General features: G+C 39.0%; 1 protein-coding gene across 1 annotated transcript; it reads right to left on the bottom strand.

Moving 5' to 3' along the window:
• Positions 1–4,495: 4,495 nt before the first annotated feature.
• LOC104086804 (uncharacterized) lies at positions 4,496–6,517 on the bottom strand. Its single transcript, XM_009591143.4, has 2 exons — positions 5,903–6,517; positions 4,496–5,277 (listed from the first exon to the last, which is right to left on the bottom strand). Exons 1-2 carry the CDS (start codon positions 6,471–6,473, stop codon positions 4,742–4,744), a joined length of 1,107 nt encoding a protein of 368 aa, XP_009589438.3. The 5' UTR covers positions 6,474–6,517; the 3' UTR covers positions 4,496–4,741.
• Between the last annotated feature and the right edge of the window lie 12,857 nt (positions 6,518–19,374).

The raw sequence follows: 19,374 nt of genomic DNA, 5'->3' as shown, positions 1-19,374 counted from the left end.
TGACCGGAGGTTTAATTATTATGGATTTGGATTATGATTCATTTAATAATAATGCTAGTTTTTCTATGTTTGTTTCTTCACATAAATATGATAGTGATGTAAACATATGTCATGCTAGACTTGGTCATATTGGCCAATAAAGAATGCAAAGTTTAGCAAAACAAGGTTTGCTTTCCAGCATTGAACATGTGGAATGGAAACTTGTGAAAATTATCTAGCTGGAAAATATGCAAGAAAACTTTTTGGTCAGGTAACTAGAGCTGAATATCCTTTGCAATTAGTCCATTCAGACATCTGTGGGCCTATGAATGTTAGGACTAGGCATGGAGTAAGTTATTTCATCACATTTATTGATGACTTTACCCGTTTCAGTTATGTCTATTTAATTTCCTACAAATCAGAAGCAATAAGTTGCTTCAAAAGCTATATGAGCTTAGTGGAAAATCAATTAGACAAAAACATAAAATCTCTTCGAACTGATCGTGGTCGTGAATATTTATCAACTCAGTTTAATAATTTATGTGATGAAAATGGAATAGTTCATCAGTTGACTATCCTAAATACTCCACAACAAAATGGTGTTGCGGAGAGAAGAAACAGAACGCTCCTAGAAATGGTTAGGTCAATGATAGCACAAGCTAACCTCCCAATAAGTTACTGGGGTGATGCGTTGCTTACTGCTACCTTTGTGCTTAACCGAGAGCCTACAAAATCAGTTACTACTACTCCATATGAGTTATGGACTGGAAGACAACCTGACCTGAGTATATTAAGACCTTGGGTTTGTGCTGCCTATACACATGATTCCTCTCACAAATATGGCAAATTGGGCCTGAGGGGAAAGAAAAATATCTTTATAAGATACTCTAAAACTTCAAAGGGTTATGTGTTTATAGGTCAGCAAGACAGTGGGAGTGTAACTGAGTTTGAATCACGAGATGTCACATTCTTAGAGGATGAGTTCCCTAAGAAGGGAGAGGTAGGTCAAGACCTAACCTTATTTGAGATAATGGATCAAGAAGTAAAAGGATCACTTCATTTGAGTGGGAGAACTTTAGCAGATGATGAATTAGTTTCTCATCAAAGACCTCCTTCATCATTAGATGTGAATGAAAGTGATCCTTCTATATTTAGTGGAAGTGACCAAATGGATCTTGTTCCAAGTGGGAGCGAGATGGTCACAAATCTTGTTCCAAGTGGGAGAACGATGAATGATCTTGATCCGAGTGGGAGCAACATTGATCCAAATAGGAACAATGATGAATCACAAATAAGACGTGGTTCTCGTAAAAAGATTCCCCGCGGACTATTTGATGTTGAAGGCGGCGAACTATTTATGATGATCCTACAAGAAGAAAACGAGCCTAAAAATGTAAAATAGGCTCTCTCATGCCCTTCTAAGGATAAATGGACAAAAGCAATGGAAGATGAATTGGAGTCTATGAGAGCCAACAAAATTTGGGAACTAGTTGATCTCCCTGAAGGACGCAAAGCAATTGGGAGCAAATGGGTTCTCAAAATTAAGCTCAAGGCTAATAGCACAGTTGAGAGATATAAGGCTAGACTGGTGGCGAAAGGGTATACACAGTAGAAAGGAATAGACTACGAAGAGACTTTCTCGCCTGCTGTACGATTTACCTCAGTTCGCCTGGTTCTAGCTATTGTTGCAAACTTGGATCTTGAATTACATCAGATGGATGTAAAGACTGCCTTTCTCAATGGAGAACTTGATGAAGAAATCTATATGGAATAACCTAAGTGTTTCATTGAAAAGGGCCACGAACAAAAGGTTTATAGACTTTTGAAGTCTATTTATGGCCTCAAACAATATTCAAGGCAGTGGTATGTACGCTTTCAGAATGTTCTTGTATCCAATGGTTTTACCATGATGGATGAAGACCATTGCGTTTATACCAAGAGATCAAGAAACAAGCTTGTAATTTTAACATTATATGTAGATGACATACTTATAGCTGGAAATGATAAGGAGTTTATAACCGAGATAAAGTCATGGTTATCATCTCAAATTGAGATGAAAGATATGGGTGAAGATGCATATATTCTTGGAGTTAAGATTTCAAGAGATCATCCAAAGAAACTATTGTATCTCTCACAAGAAAATTACATTGGAAAAGTTCTTGAACGATTCAATATGCAAAATAGTAGCCCAGTTGAAACTCATATGAGTAAAGGACATACCTTGGGAAGTCAGATGTGTCCTAAGACTCCTGAAGAGACAGAAAGAATGAGTCGAGTTCCTTATAGGAGCGCAGTCGGAAGTCTAATGTATGCTATGGTGTGCACTAGACCTGATATCTGTTAAGAAGTTGGCTTGGTAAGTAGATATTAAACCGACCCAGGTTTAGCATATTGGCAAGAAGTAAAGAGGATTATGAGATATCTGAAGGGAACTGCTAATTATGCCCTTTGTTATCAAGGCGGCAAGGATCTGCGATTAGTTGGATACAAGGATGTTGATCATGGAGGAGATCTAGACGATAGGAAGTCTACCTCAGGATATGTTTTCTTACTCAGTGATGGCGCCATATCATGGAGCAGTAAGAAACAATCATGTGTATCACTATCTACGATGGAAGCCGAATACGTGGCTCTCGCATCAGCAACACAAGAAGCTGTTTGGTTGAAAAAGTTCTTGGAGCACTTGTTGGATATCACTGAAAATACTGAACCAATATTAGTCTACTATGACAGTGAGGCTGTAATATCCTCCACCAAGGTCCCAAAGTTTCATTGTAAAACCAAACATATAGATATCAAGTATAACTATGTGAGAGACATGGTTAGACGCAAGGTAGTGAATGTGAAGTATGTGTCTACAAAAGATATGTTAGCAGATCCATTGACCAAGCCTTTGTTTAGAGATGCATTTGTGAGACACACTAGGTCTCAAGGCTTACGTAGACTCTGAGATACTTTATTTTGTTATTCATTTTCCCATGTTCACAAACCGATGTTCTTTGATTATCAATAAAGTTGATTTACATACATACATATTTTTTTTGTTGAATGTTATGTGCATTCTTTATTTTTTTTAATAAGTATGTCTGGTAGACAAGAGGTTGGCCTTCTCACACAGGTAACCGCCTCCTTATCTTAGTGATGTGAGGAGATAAGACATGGTTTTAAGCAAAATTATCATAAGGATAATTTGAGAGCTATTCGCTTAAAATTAGAATGTCGCTTAAACAATGACATAAGGTCATTAGGGTAAAAAAACGTTCACCTAGTCTACTTTGTGAGCCAGATGTGAGTTAAAAATGATATTGTAGATCAAAGAACTCAAATTTAGATACTTATGAAGTCTAAATATCATCTGTACAACATTCTTTATGAGATAAAGACATACGTTCCTTGAAAAAAAAGGAGAAAATATTGTAGCACATGTTTCATACCATGTGTGCTAATATCGACCAATTGGGATAACTTAAGTCCATTCTCAACTTATTGTTGTGTGAGACCCAGAGCTTTTATGATAGCTCAAGATTTTGTACCCTTAGAGATTTCGATCAGATACTTGAGACTTAGTGTGATGTTAGCTATCTTAGTGTGTTTCCAAAAGACCATGAATATAAATTCGGTCTAGCGGAGCATATCTAGAAAGCAGTCATACTAATGTTAAGGGAATCGTGAAAAGAGGAAGATCATTGATGGAATCTCATTTATTTGTATTTACTGGTGCACCAATTATAACTTATGAGTTATGATTGTGAATACAAGAAATAATGATATATGATATTTTGAGACTATATCAAATGTGATATATATGATCTAGGGTAATACATACTTTATGATCCATTTGCAGGTTTGCGCTCGACGAGAGGCTATATACTCCTAACAGATGTATAACACTTAGCTCTCACAGTATGCTGGTCGCACGGTCTACTTCCCTGTATGAATGATTTAGGAGATGAGTTGAGAATATATTTCTCAGACTAGATGAGCACTCCCATTATGTGTGAGTGGGAGATGTAGGAAATATTGGGTCCACCCATAAGGGGTGCTCCCAATAGGGTTATTAGTTAACCCTAATATTCCCTATATAAGTACACTTAGTGTGTACACAAAAAAGGTGACTCTAAGCAGTATTCTTCCACGCGCTCTTTTTCTCTCTCAATCCAAACAAGGGTTTAGACTGTGGAATTGGGGGTTGCTCCAACACACCGTAACAATCACCGCTGATCAGTAATTCCAGCCGCGGTTCAATCCATTTTCACTTCCGCTTTACGGAGAACAAATAAGTTCTCGTTTTACGATTTACAAACTAATCTAATGTGTTTAGATTAACGCGTTCCTTCAAATGAATTTTTAAAAATAAATACATAGCTTGGACCAAAATTATTGATTCAGCTGAACCCGTAGCTTCTACTCTCTCTTCGTCCGTGTGCTGGTATCTCTTATTTCTTAGGCAATCAAGCATGCATGTAAACGTATAGAAACTTTACCTAGGGGAATAATTTATTCAATCAGCTCTATATATCAAAAAATATATATATTCATGCAAATGCAATCCTGTCATTTCGTTCGCTAACAAAATTTGATTGACCCACTATATATTATAATTATAATTAATTTCGTAAACGTGGACAATATGATCAGGATATCGGTTGTTCTTTATACTACTTCACTTGGATCGTTCTTATTCTATTACTAGTAGCTATTTTCTTCAGATTCTTCTCCAAAAGTAACCTCCCCGATTTAACAATAAATCATGAATTTATGGCTAATCCAGTTTAAGAACACAACAATGACTACAAAGCTCCTTCTCTCCTTCTTCTTCAATTGGTTCGAAGCTTCTCCAGCCATTAGCAGTTGCTGATGTGTCAAACACGTGGACTTCAGTCTTGGTTCTTGATATCACCCCTTGCATCTTATAGCCAGCCAAGAAGTAGAGTTTAGTCCCTATAGGCGCCATTGTGCAAAAAATTCTTTGCATAGGTGGACACGTAATTGCCTCCGTGGCATCTGACGTGGATATTGGTGAATGTGACCCATCTACAATGTTCCACATATTTAGGTTTTCATCATAGGCTTCTATATGTCCTTTCCATGCATTTAAGCAATCACCTGAGCTGAATAATTTCCCATTAACATTCACTATTTGATTAGGTGGTATATCCAGGTCCCACATTCTTGCCACGTAATCCCACTTTTCTTTTTGTGGATCGTACAGCTCAGCAGAGCTTCTTTCCATAATATATGGTCCTTGGCTGTCACTGTTTCCCCTTTTAGCGAATCCTCCCACCACATAAATTTTACCTGTTAGAAAAAATAGAAATACGGAACAATTAAGGGAAATATTTGTGGCGTGAAAGATTACTTTTGGAATTTGAACTTACCTTAATTGGTTATAACCTGAAAGGATAGTGACCTGATCCAAGTGGTGAATAAACAAAATGCCTAATATTAAATTATTACGTGTGTGGATACGCAAGGTCAAATAACAATTGGTCTGTGATGGTAGACACTCCTTATAAATCGAGGTCAATCCTCCTTTCCCTAGCTATCAGAAAGAAACCCTAACATATTTTGTTCTTGAGTGTGTGGTTAGCGGTTGATGTTCCATTAGTTGAATTCTGGTAGCTAGCGGATCGTGAACTCGGCTTAACCACCGACGATTGCAGCCTTCGAATTCAAGGAGTTGAATGGTACACTTGATTGAATCTAAGTGTCTTAATCTCTGCTATGGTAGTACATACATTTTCTTATAATTACTACATTTAAAAAATATCGTTTTTAGAGTATAAGTCCTATGCATTATTGCAATATTAAAAAGATTTATACGAATAGGTTATTTAAAGGAAAATGCAAGTAATTCTCCATACAAACATTAATATTGGTAACCTTAATACTCCTATTGCAAAATACTACTACTAAACATTACCTTGCCATGCCACACCAGCAGATTTGTACCTCAATGTGCTCATATTTGGTAATGGTTTCCATTCATCTATAGCAGGGTCATATACTTCAGCAAAACAAGTACCCTCGGCACTGTCTAACGTTGTTTGTCCACCCGCAACATAAATTTTACCATCTTTACAAGTGCATGCAAAGTTATATCTCTGTGTAACTAAAGGTGCACAAGTAGACCAAGTATCCGTCCGAGTGTTGTATTTAAGAACTGAAGATCGCACATTTATGTCCCTTTCATGAACAGAATCGTCAAGTTCATCACCAACAACCTTGTAACAATGTCTTCCTCCTATAACGTAAATCGTTTCGCCAATTGAAACAATTGAAAAGCCCTTTAGAACTTGGTTCTCAAGAAGGTCTGGAATTGATGTCAGTCGATGCCATGAATTTGTCGAAGGATGGTAACATGATATCCAATTCGACATGTTAACGTTAGGATTATAATCTTTTTCACAAAAAGAGGCATATATACGATAATAGTTATCTTCATTTTCTTGGAATCGAATAGGATTTCGTGAAGGAGATGAAATGGAACCCATGTTTTTGCTTTTTTTTCTTCCTTGGACTGGGAGAGAGAGAGCCTCTTTCAGTGTGGCATGAGCTAAAAAATATAGGGGAGGGCCAACAGAAAATACCAAGGGTCTTGGAGTTTATTCCTAAGTATGTCTTGTTGTTCTGAATGGTAATTAACGTATATATATGGAAAGTAGCTAGCTTCTTTATATACATCGACCATCGTGTGTAAGAAAGTCACCTTTAACTTATCTTATTTTCACAATTAAAAATCTCACATTTTGAGGAAGTTTACTGCTAGTAGTAAATATCTGATAATATAAAAAATTCTTTACATTGATAGTGTATACATGGCCGGCTCTAACGTTGTTCCAAGTAAGGTTTTGCCTTACGCCCCCAAAATTTTTGGGGCCCCATTTTTTTGGAAATAATAGATTTATAGGTATTTTAAAAAGATAATACTTAGTGCTTTTCATACAAAAGTAGAGTTTTTCTACAACAGTTGCCTCAAAGAAAAAAAGTTTTCAAGATCTTATAATTGATAAAATCTTACCTGAGATTAACAATGTCTTAAGATAGATTAAATGGGTTGACTATATTATTAATTGAAAAGGAATTATTAGAGAAAATCGATTATAAAAAAAATTATTAATAATTTTCTTTTAAAAATTTAGGCCTCACATCAAACTTTGACTTTTAGTCGTGTATATGTTTGAGCCGCGCCTGAATGTATATAACTTAAACTAGTTTAATTATTTATCCTTTTCATTGTTCGAGGTCCAAGGAGGATATTTATGGTGAATCACGAGGAAAGTTTTTGACAAAACTTGGAGCTACTTAGCAGCGGAGACACTGTTTTTGATCTTCATGGGAAAGTTAATTAAGATTTTAATTGTTTCTATGTTAATTTCTAGTTAGAGCAAAGCGTACCTTGATAGTTTCACTCATACAAGGGGCTTTTATTAATTTAAGCTTGTATATACTCGGTCGTCGGATTTCCCTAATGCTGCTTAACTTAGTGATTTTGGTTTATATATAATCATTCCCCTTGTTTTATTACTCTTTGTTGTAAACTCCAGCTTGGTTTATGGAATTCTCATTTGCTTCGTACGTGTAAAACATCAAGCACATTGCTCAGTCCAAATCTAAGGGGGGAAAAGACAGAAAAAAGGAGACCAAAAACTACTCTCCCACGGGGTGTCAATGAATATTTAAAAATCGACTAAACTAACTAAACCGTAACGTACCGAATTAAATTTTAGGTTTCTTTTAATAAAACCCCAAGTTTTTATATAAATCTATAACCGTACCGATAATTAGGGTAGAACCGAAAAATTACGGAACCGTATCGAATAAATTTACATGTGAAAAATATATTTATATATTAATTTTAAAAATAATAACGCATTAAAATTTTTCTTGGGGCTTGGAATTATGAAAACAGTTACAAGCGAACAACTAATTAAACTCAAAATCCTAATTTCCAAACCTATTATGCTACTCCTATTGAAACTAAATTATTTCCATCATATTCACTAGCAAGCTAAGACACAAGGTATTTTAGCGATTATGAGTAGCAAACTACAATGTATTGAATATGTTTCCTTTCGTATGATTTAGATTTATCTTTTTGAATATTCAATCTTCTATAGACTTTATTCTTGCGTCCGAGTCCCAGCTTGGTTAATATCTTTCCACTCGTGTGATTTATATTTTCTTTGTATTAATTTGCTTAGTTTCTTTTACGTTGCTGTAGAATAGTTGATGGATCTATACTCTAGCTATCTTTCATATTTTCTTAATTCATCACCCTTTCAATGTAAAAATATGTAGAGAGTTTCGCTAAGTCCTATAAAAGTACGTATGTTATTGCATTCTACTCCTACTAGTGACTTTTACATGATATTTTAAAAAAAAAATACGAAAATTAACCGAACCGTACCGGTACCGAAGAGAAATCGATATGATTGGGACGGTTTCGAAAGTCTAATTTTGGTTATACATAATAGAATAACCGAAAAATTGATGTGCCGAACCGAATCATTGACACCCCTATCCCCAACGGAATGACTCATATTGGGTGTTTCGAAATAACAAACGGGAAAATACTGTATAACTGCTCTTAAAATAATAGCAAAAAAAAATTTATTTTTTTTGTATATTTATACATTCTGTATGTTATATACAAAAATTATACAAATTTTATATATTTTTTTGGCTACCAAATATAAATAGTTTCTGGCGTGGGCTAAAAGTGAAAAAAGCCCATAACAAACTACTAGATTAGCCTTTCTTTTATGGAAATTTTCCCTTCCTATACAATTTTTGAAACTTATTTACCAAAATTGTCCTAATTTTGTATATTACCAGCCCTAAACAAGGATTACTTATAAATAATATATAATCCCTTATTATTGTCTTAAATTAGGGGATTTAGTTACATCCTTTTGCTTTTTTCTCTCCTCTCCTCTCCTCTTTCCTCACTGCCGCCGCCTCTCTCATCAATTTTTCTTTCTTTCCTCATCACTCTCTCTCACCGTCTCTCTCACCGTCTCTCTCTCTCTCTCTCTCTCTCTCTCTCTCTCTCTCTCTCTCTCTCTCTCTCTCAATAAGGTAAGACTTAAAGTTGTCTTTTGCCAATCAACTTATTGAAGTAACCTCCAATTTGTTACTGGTTTTTCCTTTTCTTTTTTACATTGCTACCCACTAAGTATGGAACTCTAACAGTGCAAGAATGTTATTGAATTCAAACTTGTGACACTTCGGTTTGTATTGTTCTCTATTCAAAATCGGATTATGCTGCAGTTTGATAGTCTTTTTCAAGAGATGAATTCAACACCTAGTAAGAAGGTCGTAGGAATTTAAGATTCGAAGAAATAGTTCATTGGTTTGTCAAAAGATTTTACGAGGTTAATAACTATCGTGCGGGGCTAGTAAATATTCTGCTTCACTTGATTGGTTAACTTACCGAGTACACTAATCTATCACAAATTAAAGAAACCTATTTAATTCAACACTAAAATGGATACATCGTACTTAAAATTAATATTATACAATTTGATGGTACAACAACATACAAATTTAAAAATAAATTTCGTACAAAATTAATGCAAATTAATATATCTACAACAACATACTTTCACACCCCTTTTTACCCTAAAAGAAGATATGTGTGTTATGGATGTGGATTAAAAGGGTTTTTCCAATTAAAGTGATAAACTTGAGTAAGGATTATTTTATTTACAGAGTCACCACTTGAAATTGATTTTGGGTGTTCCAAGTCACCTTTTATTTGAATCCCAAGTCAAAGAAAGGTTTGACTCTATTACTATTGGTCTGCGAAAACAAAGTCCAGGTAAGGAGTTCTGTTGACCGGATAGAAGGTGTAAGGCATTCTCCGAGTCCCGTGGTTCTAGCACGGTCGCTTTATTGACTTGAACTTGGCTTGAATAAATTTTAGATAAATTGTGCTTTATTTGGTTTTCATGTTTTGCCAATGTCCGCTTTCATTGTTGATGGCTTTATTAATTTCAAATTAGGACGAGTATCCCCGACACTGACTTACACTAACTAAGACGAGTATCCCCGACCTTAGTTCGTGCGTCGCACCTAAAATTGGAGCCTACTCGAAAGTAATAAATATCAACTTTTAATTAATTGAAAGAATTGGAACAAGACGTGTCCTCACGACCTTGCCATTTTATTTATGTCTTTATACCGAAGCGAGTCTTCCCGACATTGGTTAAGACGAAATTAATTAATGGAAAAGATTAGTTCATCCTTATTGTGAAAAAGATAAACTTCTTTGTAGCTTGAAGATAATGAGTCCACATATGGATAGTTAAATGATGTTGGACTAATTTATAACCTTATTCTTATTATTGCGTTATTAATTAAAATGATGAAACTAATACAAACTAAATATTTTAAAAGAATTATGTTTATACCTAAAATTTGCCTAGTGCTTGATTATTCTTTTTTTTTTTTAGAAAACTTTTTATTTGTGAAAAGAGAAAGGGAAAATACTATTTATGATTAATCTAAGGACGATAAGTTCGTACCTTTATGGAGAATTAAATTGTTTGTAGAGGGGAACTCATTTTATTGTTATTTGAAGCTGTTGGGTTTAGTTAATTGGTCCGTATTGGTTTAGACCCATAATGTCTTTCAACATATCTTTTAACCATTTAATTGGTAAAAATTATATGGGGTGTCCTATTTGGTCTCCCCTTTTTAAATTATACCCATTTTATTTTTTCTTTTGCATCCGTACTTTAACGACCCGATCGGTCATTTTGAGTATTACAATCCCATTTTCCCATTTACTGCTCAATTTATGCCTTACATTTGTTATGTGACTTGCCAAGGGTAATTGGTTCGGGTCCGGTGAGGTTTTGGAATGATTTGGAATACTTAGTTCCAAAGTTTAAAATTTAAATTGAAAATATTGACCGGATGTTGACTTATATGTAACGACCCCGGAGAATTTTTGCTAAGAAAATTAAGGTTTTGTAGTGCCGGAGTAGATCAATTAGTAAAAAGAAATGCATTTATGCGGTCCATTATGCGACCGTAGAATCATTCTACGGACCGCATAATGGCCGCAGAGTGAAGCAGGTAAGGGGCCATTTTGGATGCCATTCTGCGGTCGACTATGCGACCACAGAACTGTTCTGCGGTTCATTATGCGACAGCAGAACTGTTCTACGTTTCATTATGCGACCGTAGAACAGGTCTGCGGGCTGCATAATGATCGCAAACCCAGGCAGGTTTTTCCCAGTTCCGGAGGCCAATTTTGCGGCCGATATGCGGACCGCATATGTATTCTGCGATCGCATATACGACCGCATATCCTGTTCCGGATCTTCAATTTTGAATTTTTATAACCCGATCCAACTTCGATTTATAGTCCTTGAAGCTCATTTTGGAGCAAAAATCTGATATTTTAGAGAGAAGTGAGAGTGTTTTAGAGAGAGAGAAAACCCTAGGCTAATTATTCATCAAGTCTTGCTCAAATCTTGAAAGATTGACAAGGAAAACCCACAAGATCTTCATCTAGGAGGTAAGAATTTCTTTCCTTAATTCTTTAATTTTGAGTTTGGAGTAAAAGATGGGGATTAAGAGTATGATTCTTGGGTGTTAGAGTATTATTTATACATACACATACCAATAAGGTTTATGGAAATATTGTTGAGTTCAAATGGGTAAAGATTGCGTTGAAAATGGTAGAAATCTTCAAAGAATTTAATTAAAGATTTGAGGGTCGAGTTAATGTAGAAATTTTGTGAAATTTGTATGATTGGACTCGTTGTTGGATGGACGTTCATATTTTATAAATTTTGTGGGCTTCCGAGACGTGGGGTCCACGAGGCAAGTTTTGAGTTAAATTTTGAATTTTATTGGAAAAATTAGTATTTTCTTATAGAATTAATTACAATAATTGGTATTAACTGAATTGAATTAATTGTGGCTAGATATGAGACTTTCGGAGATTAATTCTCGTGGCAAAGGTATAGCGGAATAAAGAATTACGCGATTTGAGGTAAGTAACAATTCTAAAATTGGTCTTGAGGGTATGAAACCCCAGATTATGTGTTATGTGATTGGTTTTGAGGTGACACACATGCTAGGTGACGGGTGTGTGGGCGTGTACCATAGGAATTGCGACTTGGTCAAATTCCATGGAAATGTGTAGTTGAATAATCTGTTGATACTAGTACATTCTCTATGTGCTAAAGAAAATTGAGCTTAGACTCGTATTAAAAATCATGCTTAGACATATGCTGTTATTATTGGCACTCACTGGGGTCATTTCTGTGGTTGAATTATACGTTCAAATTGTAATTTCACACTCAGTCATGGTTATTTATTTCATATCATATCTTAGTCTCTGTTGTTATTTATTAATACATCATATTATTAATTTTGGGCTGATTATCATGATTTCTGAGAGCCTGAGAGACTGGAGAGGTTGATGACTGAGTGAGGCAGAGGGCCTAATTATGAGGATATTTATGGATCGGGCTGCACGTCGCAACATGTTTCATTGATTTATGCCATGATTGGCTTGATGTAGCGCTTGGACTGAAGGAGCCCCACCGGAGTCTGTGCACACTCCCAGTGAGCACAGGTACCTACTGAGTGCGAGTGTCAAGTGCCGAGTGCTGAATGACTGTGAGGAAAGAGTGACTGTGAGGAATGAGTGACTGTGAGAAAAGAGTAACTGTGAGGTTGGAGTGAATGGGAGGACTGAGTGACTGTTACTCTAAGAGGATGCTTTGATTTCATTAATTGCTGCATTTTCAGGTGTCATATATCACTATTTTGGAAATTTCGGAAAAACATTATTTTCTGTTTCAGTCAAATTTGATATGAAATTACTGTGAAATTTTAAATGTTGAACTTGAGAGCATGCCTACCCTTTTCTGTTGGAAAGTACTGTATTTCGACTTAGCTGAGAAGCTCGTCACTACTTTCAGTTCTTTATTTATTATTGTTACTTACTGAGTTGGTTGTACTTATACTACATCCTGCACTTCGCGTGCAGATCCAGGTGATCCCGGACATAGTGGGTGTTGATTCTTTTACACAGTTGATTTTCTGGAGATTCAGAGGTAGCTGCCATATTTCGCAGACCTTGTCTCTCATCCCCTATCTCCTTGTTTACTGTATTTGGTCTTAGACTATTATAGACCATGTTTTTCAGTTGTATATAGATGCTCATGTACTTAGTGACAACGGGTTTTGGGAATATGTTTTACCTATTAATTGTGGGATTTTCTCTTAAACTTAATTATGATGTTCTCCATATTTAAAAGATATTGTGGGTTATTGATGATGTCGACTTGCCTAGTATTGAGATAGGCGCCATCACGACGGGTGAGATTTTGGGTCGTGACAAGTTGGTATTAGAGCCTAGGTTACATAGCTGTCACGAATCATGAGCAGGTTTAGTAGAGTCTTGCGGATCGGTATGGAGACGTCTGTACTTATTTTTGAGAGGCTGCCGAACCCTTAGGAAAATTTCACTTTCTTGTATTCTATCATGAGAACTTATTGATTTCGGAAAAACTAAAATTCTTTTATTCTATTCTCTTACAAATGGTGAGAACACGTACTACCGGATCGAACGGTCATCCACCAGTGCCACCAGTTTGGGCCGTGAGAGGCCGGGCCAGGGTAGAGCCCGAGGCCGAGTTAGAGGTCGAGGTGTCGCTCGTACAGCGGTTGGATCAGCACTTGTAGCACCACCAGTTGCTCCAGCTCAAGAGCAGATTCCAAATGTAGTTGAGCCGGCAGGACCCGCTCAGGCACGAGCTATGCCCATTGAGATTCCAGGACTACATGAGGCTATGGCTCAGATATTAACAGTTTGCACTGGCCTTGCTCAGGTGGTTTCGGCTCAGGCCGCACCAGCCACTTCTCAGGCCGGGGGAGGTACTCATACCCCTATTGCCCATGCTCCAGAGCAAGTAGTGGAGGGACTTCAGATACCGGGGGCACTATCAGTCTAGCCGGCTGCAGCTGTTCAGGACTCGATAGTCCTCGTTATGTCAGATGATGAGCAGAGGAGACTTGAAAGATTTGGGAGGCTTCAACCTCCATCATTTAGTGGTGCTGAGTCAGAGGATGCTCAGGGTTTTCCGGATAAGTGCCAGCAGATGCTTCAGACAACAGGTATTCTGGAGACCAGTGGAGCCTCGTTCTTTACTTTTCAGTTTTCTGGGGCTGCTTTTAGATGGTGGGAGGCCTATGAGAGGCACATGCCGATTGGTGCAGTACCACTTACATGGCAGGAATTCTCCGATCTCTTTTTGGAGAAGTTTGTGCCGCAGTCTCGCAGAGAGGAGCTGCGTAGACGGTTTGAACAATTACGTTAGGAGGGCATGTCTGTGACGCAGTATTGTCACGACCCAAATTATCCCTCCGTAAGGTGTCGTGATGGCACCTAGTCTTTACGACTAGGTAAGCCTAATATTATGAAAAATATAAAGAAAACACAACATTTTAACGATAAATAGCATATTGTGAATAGCCAAGAGTAGTACAACTCGACATATACAAAATAATTTCCCAAGACCCGGAATATCACTAAGTTACAAGCTGCTATAATCTATGTAGCTCTATACAAAAGTCTGAAGATAATAAAGAAAATCTCTAGGCAAGGGAGTAGAAGGGGACTCCGAAGATCTGCGGACGCAAGCAGTAGTACCTTGAAATCTCTTAAAATCAGCAGCACGCACTAACCCCGAGGCTGATGGCTCGCACCTGGATCAAGTAGTGACGAGGTCAGGTCAAGGCCCTACCGGAGTAAATATAATAAATTAAAACAGTAAAAGATATAAGTAAAATTTACGGTAACACAGTTAAAGAAAATCCTTAAAACTTTAACAGTTAAGGGAGCCCTCGGCTCAGAACAAGGTAAACGCAGTGGGAAATCTCCTGGGATACCGTCCCGTAGTTCCAAATAAATATGCAGTACATGGGGATCTCCCGGAATATGTCCGTAGTCGCAAAGTAAATATGCAGTACTGGGGGATCTCCCGGAATACGTTCGTAGTCCCAAAGTAAATATGCAGTGCTGGGGGATCTCCCGAAATATATCCGTAGTCCCAAAGTAAATATGCAAGACAGGGGGATCTCCCGAAATCCGTCCATAGTCCCAATTTAAATATGCAACGCAAGATGAAATGACAGGTATGGCATCGAGTTATACGGTTTATACTGAACACAGATAAGGAAAATAGGGACTTAACTAAGCATGACGCACGGAATGTCAAATAGGCAGTTAAATCATGTAGGCATGCTCCTCTAATCTAAGCTAAACAATTAAACGTATTAGTGCAATTTAATAATGGAAAACAGTTTATGAATTAGAAAGGAAAAACGGGATTTTTGTAATAATAGTCCATGTACGTACTCGTCACCTCACGTACACGGCGCCCACACATTAATTAATATCAAACATCTTAAGAGAAAAGTCCCCAACACAAGGTTAGGCAAGCCACTTACCTCGAACCGCTCAAATCACCTTGATAACACGTTCTTGCCACGAGTATCTGACTCCAAATGGCCCGAATCTATTCAAATTAATTGCATAATATAAATATAACTACAAGTAACTAATTTAGCTAATTAATTCGAAGCTAAAGCGTGAAATTAGGAAAAACGCCCGAAAAAGTCTCCCCCAATTGGGGAACCGTTTCTCCCATTTTCAAACTTCTACCCTCAATCTCCTTAATTAGATGAGGAAAATAACAATAGATTAATGTATTATGATCATAATAGAGTTAGAATTAGTTACCCAATAGTTCTCCTTCAAAATCCCTCGAGAAATCGTCTTCCACCGAGCTCTAAATCGAATTTTGTGTTATAAAATTTCAAACCCTCGAAATCCTCTTTTCTACCCAGCGATTTTCGCACCTGCAGACCTAGGACCGCACCTGCGGCCACGCACCTGCGAACAATCCATCGCAGGTGTAAAGTCCACGTACTTGGGTTGGGTCCGCACCTGAGCGCATGAGTCCGCACCTGCGGATGCGCTTCTGTGCTCAATCGCCCGCTTCTGCGGAACCTTGGGTCTTTCTCAACTCCGCATCTGCGACTGCCCTTCCGCAGATACAGCTCCGCTCCTGCGGCTCACTCGTCGCATCTGCGACCATTGACTCCCTGGCCTAAAAGTGCACCTGCGATCCCAGCTTCGCTTCTGCGAGGCCGCACCTGCGGACTCCCCACCGCAGGTGCGAAAACACCAAAACCAGCAACTCCAAAAATTCCTCTAAGTCCAAGTTCATTCCGTTAAGCATCTGAAACACACCCGAGGCCTCCGGGACCTCAACCAAACATACCAACCAATCCTAAAACACCATACGAACTTAGTCGAGCCTTCAAGCCACATCAAACAACACCAAAATCATGAATTCAGCACGGATTCAAGCCTAAGAATTTAAAATTTTCCAAATTCTACAAACGACGTCGAACCACATCAAATCTAGTCCGAATGACCTTAAATTTTACACACAGGTCACAAATGACACTATGAACCTACAGCCACTTTCGGGATTCCATTCCGAGCTCGATATCAAAATTTCCACTATCGGCCGAAATCGCCGAAAAACTAACTTTCGCCAATTCAAGCCTAAATCTACTACAGACCTCCAAAACACATTCCGGACGCACTCCTAACCCCAAAATCACTCAATGGAGCTAACAGAGTTGACGAAATTCCATTCCGAATCCTTCTTCACACAGTTCCGACTACGGTCCAAACTCCAAGGCTTAAACTCACAACTAGGGAGTAAGTGTCCCAAAACTCTCTGAATTCCATAACCAATCACTCCGGCAAATCCCAAAAGCAGAAACAAATATGGGGAAAGCAGATATTAGGGGATCAGGGCTCTAATTCTCAAAATGATCGGCCGGGTCATTACATCCTCCCCCTCTTAAAACAATCGTTCGTCCTCGAATGAGTATAAAGACACATCTGAAACTATGAAAAGATGAGGGTATTGGCTGCGCATATCCTGCTCGGTCTCCCAGGTCGCTTCCTCGATCGACTGACCCCTCCACTGGACCTTTACTGAAGCAATATTCTTTGACCTAAGCTTTCTGACCTGCATGTCCAAAATGGCTACTGGCTCCTCAACATAAGATAGATCTTTGTCCAACTGGACTGAGCTAAAATCCAATACATGAGTCGGATCACCGTGATACTTCCGGAGCATAGACACGTGGAATACCGGGTGAACTCCTTCTAGGATTGGAGGCAAGGCAAGCTCATAAGCAATCTCCCCAACTCACTGCAATATCTCAAAAGGACCAATGAACCTCGGGCTCAGCTTGCCCTTCTTCCCGAACCTCATGATGCCCTTCATAGGCGATACCCGTAGCAAGACCCGCTCACCAACCATAAATGCCAAATCACGAACCTTACGGTCCGCATAACTCTTCTGCCTGGACTGGGCTGTGTGAAGTCTCTCCTGAATCACCTTCACCTTATCCAAGGCATCCTGGACCAAATCTGTATCCAACAATCGGGCCTCGCCCGGCTCAAACCATCCTACTGGGGACCGGCACCGCCTACTATACAAAGCTTTATACAATGCCATCTAAATGCTGGACTGGTAACTGTGGTTGTAAGCGAACTATGCAAGTGGCAAGTATTGGTCCCATGACCCTCCGAACTCCATCACACAGGCATAGAGCATATCCTCAAGAATCTGAATCGTGTGCTAGGACTGCCCGTTCGTCTGAGGGTGAAAGGTTGTGATCAGCTCCACCCTAGTACCCAACTCCTGCTGTACGGCTCTCCAAAATCGTGATGTGAACTGTACCTCTGTCTGAAATGATGGATACTGGAATACCATGAAGGCAAACAATCTCTCTGATATAAATCTCAGCCAACCTCTCAGAAGAATAAATGGTCAACATTGGAATAAAATGAGCTGACTTGGTCAGCCGATCCACGATCACCCAAATCGCATCGAACCTCCTCAAAGTCCATGGAAGTCCAACTACAAAGTCCATGGTGATCCGCTCCCACTTCCACTCTGGGATCTCTAACCTCTGAAGTAATCCACCCGGCCTTTGGTGCTCATATTTGACCTGCTGACAGTTGAGACACTTGGCCACAAACCCAACTATATCCTTCTTCATCCTCCTCCACCATTAGTGCTGTCTCAAATCCTGGTACATCTTCGCGGCACCGGGATAAATGGAGTACCGCGAGCTGTGGGCCTCCTTGAGAATCAACTCCCGAAGCCCATCTATATTGGGCACACAGATTCGGCCCTGCATCCTCATCACACCGTCATCACCAATAGTCACATCTCTGGCATCACCTCGTCGAACCCTATTTTGAAGAACTAGAAGATGGGGATCATCATACTGGCGCTCCCTGATACGGTCATACAGAGAAGACCGAGCAACCACACAAGCTAAAACTCGGCTAGGCTCTGAAATATCCAACCTCACGAACTAACTGGCTAAGGCCTGAACATCCAAGGCTAAGGGCCTCTCAGCTGCCGGAAGATATGCCAAACTCCCCAAACTCTCTGCCCGGCAACTCAAGGCGTCGGCCACTACATTAGCCTTCCCCGGGTGGTACAATATAGTGATATCATAGTCTTTAAGTAGCTCCAACCACCTCCGCTGATGCAAATTAAGGTCCTTCTACCTGAGCAAGTGCTGCAAACTCCGGTGATCAGTGTAAATCTCACAAGGAACACCATACAAATAATGACGCCAGATCTTCAGGGCGTGAACAATAGTTGCTAACTCGAGATCATGGACCGAATAATTCTTCTCATGCACCTTCAACTGTCTAAATGCGTAGGCAATCACCCTACCGTCCTGCATCAATACCGCTCCAAGGCCAATCCTCGAGGCATCACAATAGACAGTGTAGGACCCCGAACCTGTAGGCAATACCAATACTCGGGCTATAGTCAAAGCTGTCTTGAGCTTCTGAAAGCTCTCCTCACACTCCTCGGTCCACCTGAACGGAGCACCCTTCTGGGTTATCCTGGTCATATGTGCTGCAATGGATGAAAACCCCCCCCACAAAGCGATGGTAATACCCCGCCAAACCAAGAAAACTGCAGATCTCCTTAGCTGATGACGGTCTAGGCCAACTCTGCACTGCCTCCACCTTCTTCGGATCTACCTTGATCCCATCACAAGACACTATGTGGCCCAAGAATGCCACTGAATCAATCCAGAATTCACACTTAGAAAATTTTGCATACAATTTCTTCTCCCTCAAAGTTTGAAGCACGGTCCTCAGGTGCTCATGATCTTCCCGAGACTGGGAATATACCAGGATGTCGTCAATAAACACAATGACGAAGCAATCAAGATAAGGCCGAACACACTGTGCATCAAATGCATAAAGGCTGCTGGGGCATTGGTCAGCCCAAATGACATGAC

Source organism: Nicotiana tomentosiformis, chromosome 7 (genome assembly GCF_000390325.3).
Source record: "Nicotiana tomentosiformis chromosome 7, ASM39032v3, whole genome shotgun sequence".
Taxonomy (NCBI): domain Eukaryota; kingdom Viridiplantae; phylum Streptophyta; class Magnoliopsida; order Solanales; family Solanaceae; genus Nicotiana; species Nicotiana tomentosiformis.
This window is presented reverse-complemented; position numbering and strand designations above follow the sequence as displayed.

Excerpts from the sequence above, each read along its gene's own strand:
- LOC104086804 (XM_009591143.4), bottom strand. The coding sequence starts at position 6,473 with ATGGGTTCCATTTCATCTCCTTCACGAAATCCTATTCGATTCCAAGAA. Across the intron at positions 5,278-5,902 it reads TGCTGGTGTGGCATGGCAAG|GTAAAATTTATGTGGTGGGA; the intron begins GTAATGTTTAGT and ends TTTTTCTAACAG.